Genomic DNA, 21,381 nt, shown 5'->3' with positions numbered 1-21,381 from the left:
CAATGATGATTAATTGATTGGCATAGAAAAAGGCAAGAAACTGCAAAGAAGTTTCTTCCAAAAATTGGATTTAAGAATTTCAGGCATTTGTCCTTTGTTTTTCTGATAGAAAATAATAAATCATTCTGCTGGAGCTTACTAATTCCCTCGATAAATAGGATTATAAGTCAGTATGCAGGTATGTATATTTACTTCAAAGTTAAAAATCTGTTACAGATATACTTAGATCTTAAATTAATTGATGAGATTTATGGCCATATTTCTTGGAAACTACAGTCAGAGTGTTGCTTTTAACAGTAGGCACACAATTAAAAAATGTGAGCATGTGTTTGATTTAAAAGATATATTAAAATTAGGTGTTCTTTTATTTTACACAATAAATTGGCACTTTGTTAAGGAGAAAAGATTCTAAGAAAACAATGAAACACAAGTAGAGAATATATAACTCTAACAGACTAATTCTGATGTCTTTGTTTTGGGTGTCCTTGATACACTATGCTACCTTTGACAACAAAAATGTCCTGCTCTAGTGACAAAGAGGCCCAGAAGTGGAAAAAGATATAGGTAGTTACTGAATAATGCATTCATTGATAGAAATGGTCAAATTATACAGTTTCCTAGTGGATACCATTTTTCTTCATTGAGTGGGACAGTATAAAGTTGGATGTTAATTGCTCCCACAAATATGCTTTTGCTTTTCACAATAAGCATTAAAACATGTCCTTGGAGCTCTGTGACTTCATCATACACCACCTGAAAAGGGAATAATGAAAATATAAATCAGATATGCTTAAATGCGCTTTTTAAAAAATATTGCTTTTAATAAAAATATTTAGCCGTTAATATCATTTAGCTTGCCACAGATATGTTAATGTAGGATCTTTCATTTCTAACTGTAATTCTGGAAAGCTAAAGGTTCTCTTAACATAATGGAGTTTAATGACAGAATATTTCTCTAAGAAGTTTAGAATTTATTCTGATTCCATTAATAATTGTCCATCCCAAATTTAATATGACTGTAAATTATTCTCTAGGAGGAAATTTAAATACATCACCTTTTAACTGTCCTTGAATTTATTGTGCCACATGGGACCTTGAACATTATCTTTCTTTGTTGAAGACTAATGAGGAGAGCAGGCCAATCTCCATGATTTCCTTGTGTTAATTTAGTGCAGTACAACAATATTTCCTTCTACATGGGAAGAATTAATTCTATGCTAACTTTAATTTATTTAAAATTGTTTAATTTTTAATTATGAAAACACATGCTTATTAAATAAAATATGGATGAAACAAAAAAAGGAAAATCTATATTTCCACCATTGGGAGATAATTACAGTTAATATTTTGATGTTTATTTTTTCTATATATAATTACTTTTTAAGAACTGAGCTGTAATTATGCTGTATGTACAGTTTTGTGTCTTGCTCTTTTTCACTTGTTAGTCATATAACTAGTTTCTAAAAAGGGATCTGTTCAACTGTGTGTTATAATTTCCAGGAAGTAAATCATGGGCATTACCACTGGGTGCCTACAGTAGTAAAGAAACTTCAGAAGTGTAGTACTATCGAGAAATTAGTTACCCATCATAAAGGGAGGGGAGACCTGTGTATAAACCTAACATGGTTGCCAGGGAAACTCCTCAGAACACATTTAGAAAAGGAGTTTCATATGCTACTACAAACTTGCTTGCTTTTTATAGCCAAGCTACAAGATAGAAATAAAGTGTTCTCTATATGTACAAAAAAGAAGTGGGGGAAACCCTTTCAGTCAGTTGGGAGGTCTCCTCAGTGTATATGGATATGGTTTCTGGTCCATCACATTGCATTTGTCTACCATTTATGAACCCATGAAGTTATTGATGAAGTTCCATTCAAGAGCCATCTTTTAGCTGTTCTGAACAATGATTTCCTTATCAAATAAACAATTCAATCAAGGGACATGAGATGTGATATAACAGGTTAATCCAGTCTACCCTGCTTCATGTGACAGCTCCTGGCTACCTCCTCTTCTAGAATCCTATTCTCATTCCAAACAGAATATTATCTTTTCAGTTTCTTAGGACTGCTGATTCAGATTATTCCATTTCACTTATTGAGTTCCCCTGAGATAGTAAAGGAGTTTAAGCGCTGCCTTAAAAATCTCAAAACGCAATTACATTAATTATTCTTCATTACCAGCAATGGGATGCCCAGCATAGACTCTGTGAGCCACATCTCCTCCTGAACTCTTATCTTTCCAGGACTATAGAGTAAGCTCCTTTTTTTTTTCTCCACAGTGGCTATTTTGAACTGTTTAAACTATCTTCCATTTTCTTCTCCACAATACTTTCAGCAGATAAACTCATTTATTTTACAGAGAAAATAGATGAAGGGGCCCTTAAAGTGTGACTGTATGTGAAATAGAAAAATGGAATAAACCTAATTATTAGGGCTTTGCAAAAGTCTGGCTTAAGAACTCTGTGAATCATATAAATAAGCTCTAAAGATACAAATTTCTATGACATAATAATTTGTATGCATTTATGGTCATCTATATGTTTTTTCATTTGCATAATAATAATGGTGATAATAATATTTGCCTTTTAGCACTGTGGGGAGAATAAGTGAGATAATGAATGTAAGCCTTACAACAAAACCTGGTACCTATTGAACACTAATAAATTATAGCTGAGAAAGATCCATCAAATACACAAAAAGGAACAGCTGTTTCTTGCTATTTTGCATTAGTTAACTGGAGAAAACAGTTCCAGACAGAAATGAGCCTCCCTGGTATTTGGCAAGTTGAAATTCTCAAAAAATGACTTTAAGAATTAATTGCCTTTCTGGTTAAAATACAAACATTTGAACTCTAGAGGTTACATTACCTTACTTCCCCCCCCCCCCCACCTTGTGCTTCATTAGGCAAAAGTTATTTTCTTAAAAGTAACTCAAGTTTTATAAACATGCAATCATTATACATCATAGATAATATAGATCTATTTTAATTGCTTTACTGTATCCATAACATTGTTAAAAAAAAAAAAAAGCACTCTTATTTGTTGTGATGAGCACTGGGTGATGTATAGAAGTGTTGAATATTATACACCAGAAACTAATATTACTCTGTATGTTAACTAAGTGGAGTTTAAATAAAAACTTAAAAAATAAAGAAAAAAATAAGCTGTAGGCCTTATTTCTTATTTCTATTCTTACCGCACAATGACTAATTAGTGGTTAATGCTAGAGAAGTATGCAGATGATTATATTCTTTGAGACTTTTTCACCAAATGATTTAATATGAATATTCTGTCTTCACATAAACAGAACCAAAATGCACAGCTCTTTCCGTTTAACTTTATGATACTTTTTACTTATAGACATGAGCCAGGTCTTCATTGCCTTCTGACAAATACTGAATTTGTAGGCTTTAAATTATCACATCAAACAGAAAAAAAACCTTGTTTAGGGTAATTAATATCTGTTAACTTGTATACAAGCACTCACCATATGTTATTTGCCCTGAGGGCATAGTAAATAATTCTGAAGTGTGTTTAGCGTGACTTCAGTGGAAGAACAAGAACATGGAAACCAAAATGTGTCTACTACTGGTGGTAAGGGGAGCAAGGAGGCAGGATAATGAAAAGGAGAGTTCAAAATAAGTGAGAACAGGAAAACTCTGTGGGTGTGGGAGGAAGGGACCAACGGCATAACTTAGTGGGGTCGGTATGAGTTTAGGAATCTGGCAGTTTTGGACTTGAAAACCAGTAGCTGGACCCTGGTCGAAATGTTTGACATCAAGGTCTCAATGTCTTCATTTACAAATCGAGTTTTCATCATGTTATGAATATCAAACGAGAGGATGTTACAGATAACCATAGCTATGACTTACTGAGTGTACCATACACTTACTGCTATGCTAGATAATCATTCACATTCCGCAAGATATTTTAAGATCTGTGAAACATGTAGAATGTTCCTGTTCTGTTCTAATTTCCCCTTTATACTTTATAACAGAATAGTACCTAAGAAAGGAATACAATGTACAATATGCATTAGCTATAACAATATAATTGTGCCCTAAAATACGATCTGTTTTTCTAATGAATCATTGCAAAAAATGATGGTTTTTAACCACATGCCAAAGGTAACAGAGTGAAAAAGAGCAAGGGCATTAGCGCCAGGATCCCAGCTCTGTGTCTTAAAAGATGAAGGGCAGTTTGTGAGCATGCTTACTGCCAGCCCCACCCACCTCCAGTCCAGTCATGTCTACAACAGGGATCTATACATGATAGGGATTTTCAGGGAGACTGCTGGCAAAGTCTGTTGGGAATCACTCTGGGAAGTGTCAAATAGACAAGTTTGGCCCTGTATCAAAGAAAGTTTAGTATCTAAAGGGTGGATATAAAAGGGACCCTTGGCAGTGTCCCTGACCCAGCCTTTCTCAGTCTGGGTATTAGGGGGAAAGAGAGAACTATGAATAAAAATGGAAATAATTATTTTCATGAAAACCTTTGTAAGACATTGGTGATGCAATGTAATATGCACTTTGTATTCCTTTAAGAGATTTATATAAAAAGGGGAGTGAGGTCATTCTCTCCCACTTCCCAGAACATTGCGTGGCTTCGGCAGTTTAAGAAATCCCAGCCATACTGAGTGGTTGATGTAGCAGTATTTGGGAAGCAAAGCAGGGGACAAGTTAAAAACGAGGTGGATGCCATGTGATAATTTTCTGGGCTTCCGAGAAAACATGTAAATTGTTGCTGAGGGTGCCCAGAAATATTTGAGGGGTTTGGCACAGAGATGCGGCCTACAGCAGCACAGTAGAGGGCAAGAGAAAGTAAAACCAGAGTTAAAACCGGTGTACTTTTTTTTGGCATTTCTTATAACTATTCTTGTATTGATACAAGACACAGAACAAAACAGGAGAAAAATTAAAATGTTGTCTTCTTTTTATTCTCATCACTTTCTAAATTCAACCAGCTTCCCCACCAAACTTGTTTATATGATGATCATTACTATTAAAATAGTCACTTATCCACATATTAATTAACATTTCTGCTTATTTGAGTTATGTAGAAATCAGAGTGTACTAGGCATGGACTATGGACTATTGTTGAAATAATTTTAAAAGTTTCCAAACAATTTTAAAAGTGTTTAGAATTTATAAACAGTGTGTCCAAGCTACAAGTACTGGCTGACGAAAAAAGCATTGCAGTGATTTCTTTTTTTTTTTAAAATTTTTTTTTTCCAACATTTTTTATTTATTTTTGGGACAGAGAGAGACAGAGCATGAACGGGGGAGGGGCAGAGAGAGAGGGAGACACAGAATCGGAAACAGGCTCCAGGCTCCGAGCCATCAGCCCAGAGCCTGACGCGGGGCTCGAACTCACGGACCGCGAGATCGTGACCTGGCTGAAGTCGGACGCTTAACCGACTGCGCCACCCAGGCGCCCCGTATTGCAGTCATTTCTAATCAATGGGCCACGAATGTGGGAGGACCCAGAATTATTGCAAGCCATCAGAAAACTTATGGAAATAATAAGCAATATAAAATAATCTCCATGCATGTGTATTTGCTATTTAAAAATATTGCTTTAAAATATTGCTTGAAATAAATAAAACACAAGTTAATTTAAACTCCTGAATTGTCAGTGGCTTTTTGTCCTTATGTCCCTCCTTGGCTTACAAATGCTGAAGTATAGCATTAAGTCTAGAGAAATTTCTTGATATTCATGTAGGGGGTCTTGTACTGAAAACATATGGAAACAAATGATCTACTATTGGGAGAGTATATCTCTAGCTGTTGATATCATGATAAATAATAAAATTTCAGAAGATCTTTCCTTACTAAATTATATGTATAAATATATATGCATTTTTACACATCCATATAAAGCATCACTTATAAAACTACCCCAAATATTAAATTCCATAAATCTTTTTAGAAACAGCTAAATTTTAAAGATATTAAAAAAAAAACAAAAAACAAAAAGGTATTTCCTTTGCCCTCAAGAAATTTACAATATACTAGAAGAAAAAAAGCATGTAGAACTAAGTAAAAGAGGCAAGTGTGGCATAAGAGTCTAGGAGGGAGTAGTTCCCAGAATCCACATTTGAGGTAAGCTTCAAAGTTGACAGGGAAGAGCAGAAAGGGTGAAGGGAACGAGCTCCATCACAGAGGTCCTAAGGATTGTTCAGGGAATGACAAGCTGTCTTATGTGACCTGACAATAGGATTAGGTGTGAAGAAATAAAAGGTAATGAGCACACATATATTCCTGACCTATTTTTTTAAGTTTATTCATTAATTTTGAGAGAGAGAGAAAGCACAAGTCAGGAAGGGGCAGAGAGAGAAGGAGAGAAAGAGAATCCTAAGCAGGTGCTGCACTGTCAGAGGAGCCCGACACAGGGCTGGAACCCACAAACCATGAGGTCATGATCTTAGTTGAAGTTGGATGCTTAACTGGCTGAGCATGAGGCTCAAACACATGAACTGTGAGAAATCATGACCTGAGCTGAAATCAAATGCTTAACCGACTGAGCCACCCAGGAGCCCTCTGACTTATTTTTGACAAAGTTACAAAGACATTTGGTGGATTGCTTTTTCAATAAATGATGCTTGAGTAATTGGCATTAATAGGTTAAAACAACAACAACAACAAAATGAACTCCAACCTAAACCCCATACTTCATTCAAAAATTAACTCACAATAAATAATGGGCTTAAATATAAAATGTAAAACTAGAAAACAGGAAAACTAGAAGAGAAAATATTTAGGACTAGTGCTAGGTGAAGAGTTCTTAGATTTGCCACCACATATGCAGCCAAAAAAGGAAAAATTGATAACTTGTACAAAATCAAAATTAAAACTTTTAATTTGAAAGACCCTGAGAAGAGGATGAAAAGTAGTCATGGAAGACAGGTAGAAAATATTTGCAAGCCACTTATTTGACAAAGGACTACTATCCATAATATATAAAGAACTCTCAAAACTCAGCAGCAAAAATACAAACTACTCAATTAGCAAATGAGCAAAGACATGCAGAAACCTATCACTAAAGAGGATGGTAAATAGGCACATGACAAGAAGTTCAGCATCATTAGTTATTAGGTAAGTGCAAATTAAAACCACAATGAGGCACACTCAATACCTATCAAAAGGACTAAAATTAAAAAATAGCTGGCATAGATGCAGAGAAAACTGGATGCATTACTGGTAGGAGTATAAAATGGTATAGAAAAAGAGTATGGCAAGTTCTTTCTTTTTTTTTTTTAAACCTAATATGCCATTACCATATATTCCAGTAATTACATCTTGAGCGGTTATCTATGAGAAGTTACAACTTATGTTTGCACAGAAACTTATCCGTCAATGTTCACAACTGCTTTGTTTGCAATAGCCCAAGCCAAAAATAACCCAGATGTCCTTTAATGGGTGAACAGTTAAGGAAAATGTTATACTTCCATACCATGACTACTACTCAGTGGTGAAAAGAAAACTATTGAGACATGCAGCTACTTGGATAGATTGCTAGGGCATTATGGTGAGAGAAAAATGTTAGTTTCAAAGTGTTACAAACTGCATGATTCCATTTCTATAACATTTGAAATAACAAAATTATAAAGATGGTGAGATTACTAGTAGACAGTGATGGGGGAGTGGGCATTAGAGTGAGGGATGTGTCTGTGGCTATAATAGAGTAGCACCAAGGGTCTTTGTGATGGAACTGTTCTGGACCTTGATGGGGTGATGGTCACACAAATTTATACATGTAATAAAAATGCATAGAACCAATTGGAATGAAAATAAAAATGCATAGAACTAAATACAACAAAATGCATAAGAACACATGTAAAACTGGCAAAATCTCAATAAGGTCAGTGAATTGTAATCAATGTCAGTTTCCTGGTTGTGATACTGTACTCTAGTCATGCAAAATGTTACCATTGGGAGAGAGTAGCAAAAGGTTATTTGAATTCTCTCTGTATTATTTCTTCCAACTGCATGTGAATTTACAATGATCTCAAAACAATTTTTTTTAGTTTATTTATTGAGAGAGAGAACAAGTGTGCAGAGGAGGGGCAGAGAGAGAGAGAGAGAGTGGGAGAGAGAGAATACCAAACAGGCTCTGCACCATCAGTACTGAGCTCGAGGTGGGGATTGAACCCACAAACTGTAAGATCATGACCTGAGGGGAACCAAGAGTCAGATGCCCAACCAACTGAGCCACCCAGGTACCCCCAAACAATCTTTTTAAAAGTATATAGGGATGATACATAATCCATGAGGCAATGAGGAACTTTTTTTTTTTAATTTTTTTTTTAACGTTTATTTTTATTTTTGAGACAGAGAGAGACAGAGCATGAACAGGGGAGGGGCAGAGAGAGAGGGAGACACAGAATCTGAAACAGGCCCCAGGGTCTGAGCTGTCAGCACAGAGCCCGACGCGGGGCTTGAACTCATGGACCGTGAGATCATGACCTGAGCCGAAGTCGGACGCTTAACCGACCAAGCCACCCAGGCGCCCCCAATGAGGAACTTTCAAAAGAAATTTAAATAGTAGAAAAAATAAATATGACTGGCTTTTGAAAGACACCGTAGGTAGAAATGTGAATGATTTGATTGAAAAACACAAGAGGCAGATAGGAGGCTATTCTATAGTAGCCAAAGTCACAGGGACCTCAAACAAAGAAGCAGGGATGGGGCAGACAGAAGGTGATGGGTTTAAGAGGCAGGTGGCTGTACATATAAAAAACTTTTAAAATGACAAAACTTGGGGATTAGTTGGAAAAGTAGTGAGAGAGAGGGAAGTGTCATTAGAAGATATCTTTTTAGATGGGAAACAGAGGAGGGAACTCTGGTTTAAAAGTGCCTAGGAGACATTCAAATGGAGCTCTTTAGTAATCAGGCAGAGTACAGAAGGTCAAAAATTTAAGGCAGAAGCCAAGGCTTGAGGAATAGATGTAGATGCAACTTACAGAGAGGTGTTAAATGAAAATTTTTAGGTATATAAGATAATTTTGAGACTGTATCTATCAAGAGGAAATGAGGGTAGATCATGGAACAGCAAACAAGAATAGTTTTCAGAGGAAGAATGGCAAAGAACAAAATTAAATGAGTGGTTAGAGAAGATGGAGGGAGTTCAGAAGAGGTAAGACTCAAGCAAAAGGGGGGTGTCAAAAAGAGGGTGCAGTTGGCAGCGTGGCTGTAGAAATGTTCAGGAGAGTAGAACCTAAGGGTTCATTAGGCTCATTGAGCAATTAGGAGTCTACTGATGTCACTCTTAATAAAGCAGCATCTTTAAGTTCAAAATCCACACTGCAAAGGATTAAAGAATGAAAAGGAAGTGATGAAGTGAGAGCAGGAAATGTGAGTTACTTTTGCAAAAGTTTGGAGGCAATAGGGAGGGAAAGAAAATGTGGGTGCTTTAGAAAGGCTGAGTTCAGGAGTTTGTTTTGTTTTTTTAAAATTTCTGACCTAACCAGTGGATGAAGTAGCCTTAAGAAAGGCAAACAAATTAACATCCGAGCAAGGTACAGAGGAGATGAGAAGGGATGGAGTCAGGAGAATAAATGTGGGGTTTGCCTCAGAAAGAAGTTAAGGGTTTGGATATTCAAATTGTGAAATACACGTGAATTAGAGAGCTATATATAATATAAATTAATTTTATTGGTGGTTTGTACTTCTTTATTGTTTTTCATTTTTTCAAAGGAGATTTTATGAAGTTTATTGTTATACACAGGATATACTATGATAAAGTTATTAGGTAAAGAAAACCAGGTAAGGGAAAATAAGGTTAGAGAAAATAAGATGAAGTCAGGGATAATGTTAGGCAAAACAAACGCCATCGTGGGCTCTTGCTGGAGGATAGCCAAAATTTGAAAATTGGTTCATAAATGCTTTGAAAGCAGAATCTGTATTTTCCAGTTCCCATAGCATCGAGAACAGTGATCAGCGCACAGTGGCTATTTTGTGAAATGTCTTCCCTTTATGGAATAATGCTTCCAATTACTGCACATTTTCCATATTTGGTTGTTAAGCTGAAAAATGGTAAGAAAAATACAAAGCGACCGGACAAGAGATGAATCATACTTACAATTTCATTATAAGTGGGGTCGGTACATTTTGGAACAGATTTTGTTTTCCTCCTACGAACTTCACTGGGATATGGTAAAAGATAAAATTCAACATGTGCACTGGGCGCAGAGCCATCTGGGAGATGCTGCAAAGGAAAATGGTTATAAATATTAATGCGTGTTGCTATCAAAGAAAACAAATACAGAGCTACTAAATATCGAGACCAAAGGCAGGATCAAAATTTATTACAGTACTGTTTACCAGAAAATAAGAGAACAATCAAAAGAAATTCATCATTGCTCAAAAATATTCCCAAAGCACAGTGTAAAAGAGTAAAATCATCGATCTTAAATTAAGTGTTGTGTCAGAGAACTATATTTAAAAGCTTATTAAATGTAATTTACTTTAGTTTTTTATGGTAGAAAATAAATTTGCAGTTCTGACAGAAATGGTCAAGAGATAAATATAAACCACAGGCAGAGATAGGAATTAAGTGCCTCAGGATACTGTCCACCACTTGAAAATTAAAAAATGCAAGTTTAACACATAAAATAAAATGTAGCATTTAATGATAAGTATATGCATATTATGTAATATCACATTTTAAAGCAGAATGTAATTAATATACCAGTTAGACCTGCAACTTTAATATAGTTAAAAGATTTTAAGATAGTTATGACAATTTTATTATAAATTACCCTAAAATATATTGGATAACCCCTTTCAAACTATATTCTTTATTTTATTATTATTATAATTTTTTTATTTTGAGAGAGAGAAATATAGATTGAGCTGGGGAGGGTCAGAGAGAGAGGGAGACACAATCCCAGGCAGGCTCCACACCCTCAGTGCAGAGCCCAATGCCGGGCTTGAACTCACAATCTGTGAGATTATGACCTGAGCCAAAATCAAGAGTTGCATGTGTAACTAACTGAGCCACCCAGGCATGCCTCACACTGTGTTCTATGGAGTCTCTAAAGTTGCCTAAAATACTGCCTGATGGGTAGATTAATGTTGTTAAATATCTAGATCTTTGGACCCCCTGTCCCCAGGTCGTCCTAAGTGGCCTCCCAACTTCCTCCCTTCCCAGCTTCCCCATTCTGGCTGCAGAACTTCTCTCCTTCTTCTTTTCCACCTTTCCTTATTATGGATATTTTTATTTCTTAATAGTCATTTGAGGAATAAGTCCATTGTTTCAAAAACTTGGAAACTACCAAACTTCAAAGAAATGTGTTTCACCTTTATCATCTTGACCAAATGGAGAATAAATCATACTAGAACTCCAAATATCTAGTTTCATAAATGTTAGTTTGATAAATGTGTAATTTATATTTAAAGAGGATGATTTAAAAGTCTAATTTGAGAAATTAAATTCTTATTTGGTTGACTATATTCTAAATATTAAGTTGGTAATTTTCAACAAATACATTTTACTGTTCTGAATCACAATGACATTTATATGTTAACATCCAGTGCCCCAATGTCATTAGCTTTAATTGTATATCTTTCTTTGGCACTCAAAAAAAACATAGTGGAAAGTAAGAAAATATGATATATATTATAATAGTATTAATTTTTACTCAGTTCTAATTTACAGGGTGAAAATTACATTAGGAAAATTTTTTACTTTATTATTACTCACAAATTAGATATAATACATCTGGATACACCATATGTCAAAATGCTAAGATTGTCAAAATTGCTACTTCAGGTAGAGCTCAAGGTTTCTTTCCTCCATTGAAAACCTCCTCCAGGATAAAAATCTCTGAAATGTTTCAATGGGATAATGGAATCTTCGGTGATGCAGAAAGGAAGTGCTATTAATATTTGAGAGAGTGCTTTTACTTTTTTTGATTTGGTGTGGTTTGGTTTGGTAAGAAGGATGAAGGGAGAGTAATGTTTTGCTCTGTAATTCTCTCTTGTCTGCCATGGTGTTTGAGGATACTGCACCTATAATCACTGTATGCTCCAGCTTAGTGGTTAGAATCATGGTTCTGAAAATGGACTTTTTGATTGCAACCTGGGCCCCCAAATTTGCCAGCTATGTGGCTTTTGGCAGGCATCTTAACTTTTCAGTGGATCTGTTTCCTAACCTGTTGAAGGAGGATAAAGGTGATATTTGTCTTAAAAGACAAACCATGTAATGTGAAATGGAGTAAGACCTGATAAATGTTTGGTACTATTTTTATTTTCTATAAATTAAATTTAAATTAAACATAAATATACTATATGCACTGATTGCACAAGATATCCCTAATGTACTATGACATTTATGAGCAGAGTTCTTAACCTTGGCACTATTGACATTTGGGCCACATAATCCTTTGTTGTAGGAGGTTGTTCTGTGCATTGCAGATATTTTAACAGCATCACTGACCTCTACCCACCAGATTCCAATAGCACCATCCTTCTAGACATTGCTAAATATCATTTGGGGGACCAAATTAACCCTAACTAAGAACCGTTTAGATGACTCCCAAATAAAGAATCTCTAGTTCATCCTTAGAATCCAAGCATAGTGACCTGTGAATATTTCCATCCGGATATCTTCTTGGCACACTTACATAGAATCTAACCAAAATCTGTTGTCTATCCTTCCTTACACTCCCAAACAAAATTTTCGAGGTTGTTAAAGCTATATTAAAATAATACCATTTATTTTCTCTAGGGTCTCCCTTGTTACTGATTTTCAAATCCAAGCATAGCGAGATCAATATCCTCTGTTTGCCCAAGTACATCCGCCACCACAGATCTTTATTTCCTAACTTATTGTAACTAGATTTTAATGACTTTTTTGGCCCAGTCTTTCCACTTCTTTCCTTCATTCATTCCATATATCAATGTTGTAATTAACTTTCCTGTAAAGCTGCTTTGATCACGTCACTTTCCTTCTCGGGGCATTCAAGATTTTCCCCCATTGCCTGAAGAATAAACTCCCAATCACAGATGGGGAAAGATATTTTGCATACCAGATTTCGCCAAGCATTTAGCAACTAAAGGTTTGGGTTTCTGTTTCCAAGTTAATGTCCTTGACAAGGTCCTTGAATATCCTGAAGGTTTTAGGATAATAGAACAGAACAGGTTTCAATTTAAAATCGGAAGTGGATTAGATCTGAACAGCAGTGGACTTAGTATATCCTTAATAGCTTTCAATGCAGACATTGATTTCTCAGGTCTTTCAGAGATTCTTTTTGTTTTTTGTTTTGTTTTGTTTTCCAAAGCAGCTGTCCTATCAATATTATTATTTTTTCTTTCTTGTACTGTATCTTGATCCTTAAACATCACAGCTAATTTATTTAAAAAACTCTAATTGTGTTCTCATCAGTACTTCTCATTTCACCCTTTGCCCGGATGTTTATATGAATTAAATTTAACTTTGTTTTAAAATATATTTTTTAATGTTTTTATTTATTTTTGAGACAGAGAGAGACAGAGCATGAGCAGGGGAGGGGCAAAGAGAGAGGGAGGCACAGAATCTGAAGCAGGCTCTAGGCTCTGAGCTGCCAGCACAGAGCCCGACACGGGGCTCGAACTCACAGACTGTGAGATCATGACCTGAGCCGAAGTTGGATGCTTAACCGACTGAGCCACCCAGGCACCCCTAAATTTAACTTTAAAAGTGATTAAATAACCTGTACTTGTCTAAATGCCTTAACCTAGGATTTTTACTCTGGTTGCAGTTTAGACCTTCACAACGACTTAACACTTTTACCTGAAGAGTCATAAGGCTTGGAGATTCAGAGTTCTTAGTCTGATGCTCAGTCTAAGCAATGAGAAGTTTCCTTGTATTGCCCAGAGGATTTTCATATTCCCAGTGGATTGAAGTCAGGCAGTGTTACTACCACTTTCTTCTAGAATTCTGGCTAATATTGTTACTGTGCTAGAAGATGATGTAAAGTCATCTAAAATTAATTTTTGTTAATCATCCTAACTCTGGATTCTATAGATCCTAGATTTTCCTAAAATATTTTCATTACATTTTTAAAAGTTTTGTATATGTTATCTCCCTTATGACATTAAAATTCCTTAAAAAGGAAACCCACGTCTTGCTGTTTTACACTTCTTCCACATTTCCCTGGGGCTTTGCTCCATTGGTTACTCTACTACTCTACTACCCTAACCCTACCCTCAGTTCCTTCATTCTAATCTTTTAATATGTCTCTGAATCTCCAATGAAAAATGTAAAATCCTCCCTTGAGATTTGGCTTCCCTTTACATTATTCTTTTCTTCCCTTTCATAGGTATGCCTTTCTTTCATAGCATTCCTAGAAATCCAGTCCCTAACACAGTGCTTGGCATATAGTGAATACTAAATAAATAGTTATCAAATGACTGAATGGATGAGGTATATATTTAAAAAAAATTTAATATTTATTTTTGAGAGAGAGAGAGACAGAGTGCAAGCAGGTGAGGGGTAAAAGAGAGAGGGAGACAGAATCACAAGCAGTCTCCAGGCTCTGAGCTGTCAGCACAGAGCCCAGGGCAGGGCTGGAATTTGTGAACTGTGAGATCATGACCTGAGCCGAAGTTGGATGCTCATCCGACTGGGCCACCCAGGTGCCCCTGCACACAACATTTAAAATGGATGCCTGGGTGGCTCAGTCAGTTAAGTATCCAACTCTTGATTTCAGCTGGGTCATGATCTCACAGTTTGTGAGTTTGAGCCCCGTGTCTGGCTCTGGGCAGGCAGCATGGAGCCTGCTTGGGATTCTGTCTCTCCATCTCTCTCTGCCCTACCTTACTCTCTCTCTCTCTCTCAAAATAAACTTCAAAAAAAAAAAAATAAATGCCTTTCAATGTAGGGCACCTGAGTCACTCAGTCAGTTAAGCATCTGAATCTTGATTTTGGCTCATGTCATGATCTCAGGGTCATGATCTTATTGTCGTGAGATCCAGCCCCATGTTGACCCCTAGGTCAGGCTCAGTGCTGGGTGTGGAGCCCACTTGATTCTCTCTCTCCTTCTGCCTCTCCGCTGCTTGTGTTGTCTCTGTAAATAAATGAGTAAGTAAGTAAATAAATAAAATGGTTTTCAATGGTAGTTCTCTTGTCTCTGTGGTCAAAGAATAAAACTATATTGAAAAATGGTTAATTTATCAAAATTCAGGAAAAAAAAGTAAGCAGTAGCATGTTGGTATAAAAAGAAAGCACAATATAAACCATTTATTAAGTAAATAAAACCATTTCACATTGCAGGGTATGACAACCACCCTTTAGTATTTTCATAGAAGTGTATGGGGAAGAGACTTATTTTTCATGTATAGTAATAATAATCATAATAGCTATCACATAATGAGTATTTGCTTTATTTAAAACACTCTCTTAAAAAACCTTGAGGGGCGCCTGGGTGGCTCAGTCGGTTAAGCATCCCATTTTGGCTCAGGTAATGATCTCACCATCCGTGAGTTCAAGCCCCGCATCAGGCTCTGTGCTGACAGCTCAGAGCCTGGAGCCTGCCTTGGATTCTGTGTCTCCCTCTCTCTCTGACCCTCCCCTGTTCATGCTCCGTCTCTCTCTGTCTCAAAAATAAATAAACATTAAAAAAAATTATAACAAAAACAAAAAACCTTGAGCCAGTATGATTGTCTTTATCTTATTGAAAATATTTTATTAAAACTTATGCTCTTAACCATTACCCTATATATTGAGTCTCTACAAAGAATGCAAAGGAAACTACCAGATTCAAATTAAGAGCTCTTCTACATCAAGTTTTATCAGAAATGTGATGAAGATAGATGGTTTAAAAATAACTTCTGTAGATTAATTCAAAGCTTAATTGTATTTAATAGGTTCTTATCTTTTTGATGAATAATTTATGAGAATTTTCCATCAAATTTTTTTTTAACTTAAATGTTTCCCATCATGTGATAATATAGGCTTTGGTAGAAATCAACTGCTGGTGATTAAAATATGATAGGACTATCAAAACCTGAGGTCTATGCCAGAAACAAAATAACATAATAAAAAAGCATTTTCCTCCTCTATGTGCCTGCCAGATTGCAGTACTGAAACCCAGGCTAGCTACTATGAAGAGGGTCTTTTTATAAAATGACAATGCACAACAAAAATACAAAAGTACAATAAAAGTGCTTGTGATATGTGGTTTGCTCAGTGCTTTGGTTAAAGAAATAGTGAAATGATCTTTCTAATCTTTCTGTGTGTTTTCGTTAATATAGAGTGGCATGATTTCAGGTCCTCATGAATTAAATTGGATAGTCTTCTGCTTCATTTCACACCAATTAAACCTTTAATAGAATTCTTGTCACTAATAGGTGATTTTCAGTAATTTTTTAAACAATCAATTCAAAAATCAAACTACCATGTGTCTAACACTTTGGATAGTCTATAAGAGGTCACAGAAAAGTGATTGAAACAGTTTTTACTTTTAAAGAAATGACAAACTCATGGGCATGATCATCTTATTACATACCTATTAAAGATTTTTCATCCTCAACTTGATGCAGTTAACAACTAGACAGAAGTCACAGTCTAGTAGATAGAAACACTTTTCTGACTCAATAAATAGGAATTGAATTGCTTTTAATAATGCAGAGTTTTAATTAGAGCTACAGACCAGACTTTGCTACTGATTGTGTTGCAAAGTTTGGGAAGTTTTTCCATTTCTCAATCTTAATAACATATAAGAAGTATGGCTTTAAACCTCATTTCTTTTTAACAATGTATTCAATAGAAAATGCTGAAGAATTGTTTATGAGTTAAGTGGTAATTAAACTTTTTCTTCTTCTTTTTTTCTTTTTTTTTTTATAATTGCACTGAACCATTCTAAATGATTTCAAATCCTATAACCCTTAACTTCTATCCTCCAATGCTGAGAAAATTGTACAAATAAGAGACAGAGTACGTTTGTTAATGATAATTAAAGAACTGTGAAGAACAGATGAAACACTGGAATATTAGATTTATGATATTATACTTGATAGTATGAAAGATTTTTTGCAAAAACCCCAGAAACTAGTAATTCAGAGGGAAAGTAAAAGAGTTTTCTACTCGTATACCTCAAAAATATGCCTTGATTTTGTCCTAGTAAACAGTTTTATCATGATTTAAATAAAGATATTGATATATGATGGACAGTTGTCAATAATTGGAGTGTTTTGGGCAGTATGTTTGATTAGATAATCAGGAATGAGCTGTGAAGGGCTGGAATGATGAACTATATCTAACAAGGTTAGAAACAAATAGACTCAATGCCAAGTTCTCCTTTTGGGCCTGAAAACATCATTCTGAAAATCCAGGATATGAAACACTTGGCTTACGAACAGCACTTGGAAAAACTTTACAAAAATTGTATGTGACTATTGGTTCAATATATCTATGAGCCAGAGATTGCTAGCTACAACCTACAGTATGGTCCTCTATCACCTGTCTGTCTGTCTGTCTATCTATCATCATCATCTATCTTCATCTATCATATCTGTGTTTCATCTATCTATAGCAAATATACAAGAAACTTGTAAAGAGATGAAAGGTTAAAGGTAAAAGGATGGAAAAGATATACTATGCCAACCTTAATCAAAAGAAAACTGGAAAACATATAAATATCTGACAAAGTATATTTGACAGCAAAAAATACTACCATAAATAAAAAAGTTCATTTCATAATAAAGGAGTCAATTAATCAAGAAGACATAATCTTAAATGTTCATGTAACATTATACCAATGCACAATTATTGTTAAAAGATTTTAACATCCCTCTGTTAATAATTCATAGAACTAGTATACAGAAAATCAGTAAGGCTATAGAGGAAAAAAAATAGGGGGAAATGAGTGTCTTATAGGCAGCATATAATTGGATCATGTTTTTTTTGTTTTGTTTTGTTTTGTTTTGTTTTGTTTTGTTTTGTTTTGTTTTGTTTTACCCATCCAGCCACTCTATGCCTTTTGATTGGAGAATTTAAACCATTTACATGGAGAATAATTATTGACGGCTAAAGACTTAACTAATGTCATTAATTGTTTTCTGGCTGTTTTTTTTTAGTTCTATCATCCTTTTCTTCCTCTCTTGCTGCCTTCTTTTGTGAACTGATGATTTTATGTAGTGGTATGCTTTGCTTTCTCTTCCCGTCATCTTTTGTGAATTTACTGCAGGTTTTTGCTTTGTGGTTACCATGGGGCTTGCATAAAACATCTTAGGTTTACTAGTCTATATATGCTGATAAATTTACTTCAATCACATACAAAAACCCTACCCTTTATTCCCCCATTTTTTTATGTTATTGAAGTCACAATTTACCCCTTTTATACTGTTTATTCATTAACAAATTTTTGTCACTGTAGTTATTTTTAATACTCTTGTCTTTTAACCTTTATACTAGAGTTAAATGGTTAGTAGTCCACCATATTACACTATTAGGATACTCTTACTTTGATTGTATACTTATTTTTGCCATGGGTTGTATATTTTCATATGTATTTATATTATCTGTTAGTATCATTTCATTTTAGCTTGAAAAATTCCTTTTAGCATTTCTTGTAAGGCAGGTCCAGCGGTGATGAACCCCTTCAGCTTTCATTTATCGTTCAGCTTTTATTTGTCTGGAAAAGCCTTTATCCCTTCGTCATTTCTGAAGGACAGCTTTGCCAGGTAAAGTGTTCTTTGCTGGCATTTATTTTAGTTCACTACTTTGAATATATCATTCCATTCCCCCCTGGCCTATAAGGTTTTTGCTGAGAAATCTGCTGAAAACCTTATAGAAGTTTGCTTATGTTACAAGCTTTTTTCCCTTTTAAAATTCCCTCTTTGTCTTTGATTTTTGATAGTTTTATTATAATGTATTTTGAAGAGGATCTCTTTAAGTAGAGTGTTTTGGGGAACTATGAGTTTCATGAACTTAGATATCCAAATATCCTTCCGGATTTGGAAAGTGCTCAATCATTATTTCTTTAAATATGCTTTCTGTCCCTTCTCCCTTTCTTCTTCTTCTGGAACTCCAATAATTCAGAGTTCTTGTTATGGTATTCTAAGATCACATAGGCTTTCTTCACTCTTTTTTTTTTTTTTCATTTTCTTTTTCTTTTTTTGTTCTCTACTGACTGGGTAATTTCAAAGTTCATGTCCTCTATCTCACAGATTCTTCTTTTGCTTGATCCATTCTGTTGGTGATGCTCTCTGTTGGATTTTTCTTTTCATTTATAATATTCATCAGTTCCAAAATTTGTTTGCTTCTTTTTAAAACATTTTTATCTCTCTGATAAACTCTTATTTTGTTCATATATCATTTTCCTGATTTCGTTGAATTGTCTTTCTATGTTTTCTGTAGCTCACTGAGTTTCCTTTAAAAGTCTATTTGAATTCTTTATATCAAGCAAATCACATAATCTCCAGGTCTTTGAGTTTGGTTAGTAAAAGATTATTGTGATCCTTTGGTGGTGTCATGTTACCTTGATTTTTCATGTTCCTTGAACTTTTGCATCGCTGTCTTCAAATTTGAAGTAGTTGTTACCTCCTCCAGTCTTTACTAACACCCCACTTCAAAGTGTTCAAACTTATCTTTTTCTTTGCCTTACAACAGTGTGATGAAATGTCTCCTTTGCAAACCTGGACTTCCACAAAGGCTCTTTTATCTGTGGAATGTTCTCTAAGACAGTGGTTTCTAGGAGCTCCCTGACTATAGCTAAGAGGGGTTGGAAGCAGTTCATGAGCCACTACAATGTCATCAGCAGGGACTGAGGACTGAGTGTCTATTATCTGATGTATGGGTGCCTGGATCCCTTGGTGTATGGTGTTAGATCCCATAGCTCTCACAAACATAACTTTTGTCTGTGAATGGATGCTGAATTTTTGTTGTTGGGTGAGAGATGTCTTTTGCATGATGCTAATATGACTCTTAAGTTGATTACAGAAAAGCCAGGAAGAAACCAGATTAAGAGGACCAATGTCAGGACTCTAGCTTATGTTTTGTTTGTTTGTTTGTTTGCTTCAGTTAGAATGAAGAATTGAGGGAGATTTGGATAAAGAATAGCAATTAGGGTATAAGCTTGTCAGTAAAGAACAGAGAGTGATTAAATAAAATTTGTATAATGTGGTGACCTGTACATTGATGGTTATGTCAGCTGGAGATATGGTTAAGTGTCCAGAGTTGTTGAGTATTTAGAGAAATAATCCTCAGCAGGAAATCACTTTATTTTTTGAATTTTAAAAATTTTAATAATACATTTATTTAATTTATATATATATCATTATATATATATATTTATGATATATATATATAATCATTTGAACATGTAATCTACATAAAAATTGAAATTTATTTTCAGGAATAGAATTTAGTGATTAATCACTTACATATAACACCCACTGCTTATCCCAACAAGTGTCCTCCTTAATGCCCCTTACCCCTTTAGCTCTTACCCCCACCAACACCCCACCAGCGATCCTCAATACATTCTCTGTGTTTAAGCCTCTTATGGTTTGTCTCCCTCTCTGTTTTTATACTGAAATCACTTCATTTTTAAGTGAGACAGACTATTTAGGTCAAATATTTGTCACCTGACTATTCTCAGTTTAGTATTAAGTATTATAGATAGCAGAATTCACAGAGAAAAGCTATTCATTTATGAATGTAGCTTAAATTTAACTGCTCTGCATTGTGACTATTTTCACAGTGGTATACACTTAAATGAATATTCACTTATTTAACAAACATGTATTAAGGGCATATTATTGTGTTAGGCATTGCAGAACATACAAAATATATTTCCCACAGTTTCTTCCAATAAGTATATTGTCAATACAATTGAAACTACAGGATAAACCAAAATGATAAAGGTTTTAAGAAATGAGATAAGGCAGTGAATATCAAATGGGTGGTGTAAACAGTAAGTGTAAGGAGGTCAAAGGACAGAAGAATTACCAGGAACAAGAGTGATCTGGGAGATTCAGAAAGGATGAGGTTTGAGGTGAGCCTGGATGTTAGAAGGTAAATAGAAGGGAAGAGGAAGTATGATATACTTTGCTAGAATGACTGGAGCGTGTTTGATAAACAATTAGTAAACCATCTAGAATATAATACATGTTTTCTGTTGGGGAGGGTGGATATAAAGGCAGGTAGAGCTAAATTGTGTAGTACCTTAAATATTAGGCTAAGGAATTTGAGATTTACAAAGATTCTGTTAGCATTTTTATTGATATGTTAAAAATAGAATTTTAGGATGTTTTATGCAGAATGGATTAAGAAAGTAGAACACAAGGACAGGAATATCATAACAATCAAAATAGTCCATAAGTGAATTAATAGAGACTATAGAATAGGATTTTGGCAAAAATAAAAGTAACAGTAAACTAAAAGGATTTTCTGATGAT

General features: G+C 35.0%; 1 protein-coding gene across 5 annotated transcripts in view; it reads right to left on the bottom strand.

Annotated features, from left to right (window-relative positions):
• Positions 1–362: 362 nt before the first annotated feature.
• The window catches only part of PIK3C2G (phosphatidylinositol-4-phosphate 3-kinase catalytic subunit type 2 gamma), a 347,337-nt gene continuing 326,318 nt past the window's right edge, over positions 363–21,381 (bottom strand). For all 5 annotated transcript variants that reach the window (XM_042945913.1, XM_042945912.1, XM_042945916.1 and 2 more), the window contains 2 exons: positions 10,079–10,204; positions 363–753 (listed from right to left, as the gene is read on the bottom strand). In XM_042945913.1, coding sequence (XP_042801847.1) covers positions 601–753; positions 10,079–10,204 — 279 coding nt within the window. In that variant the 3' untranslated portion in view covers positions 363–600. The remainder of the gene's footprint in view (positions 754–10,078; positions 10,205–21,381) is intronic.

Source organism: Panthera leo, chromosome B4, assembly GCF_018350215.1.
Source record: "Panthera leo isolate Ple1 chromosome B4, P.leo_Ple1_pat1.1, whole genome shotgun sequence".
NCBI classification, from domain to species: Eukaryota; Metazoa; Chordata; class Mammalia; order Carnivora; family Felidae; genus Panthera; species Panthera leo.
The sequence above is the reverse complement of the archived record's forward strand: the minus strand, read 5'-3'. Positions and strand labels throughout refer to the sequence as shown.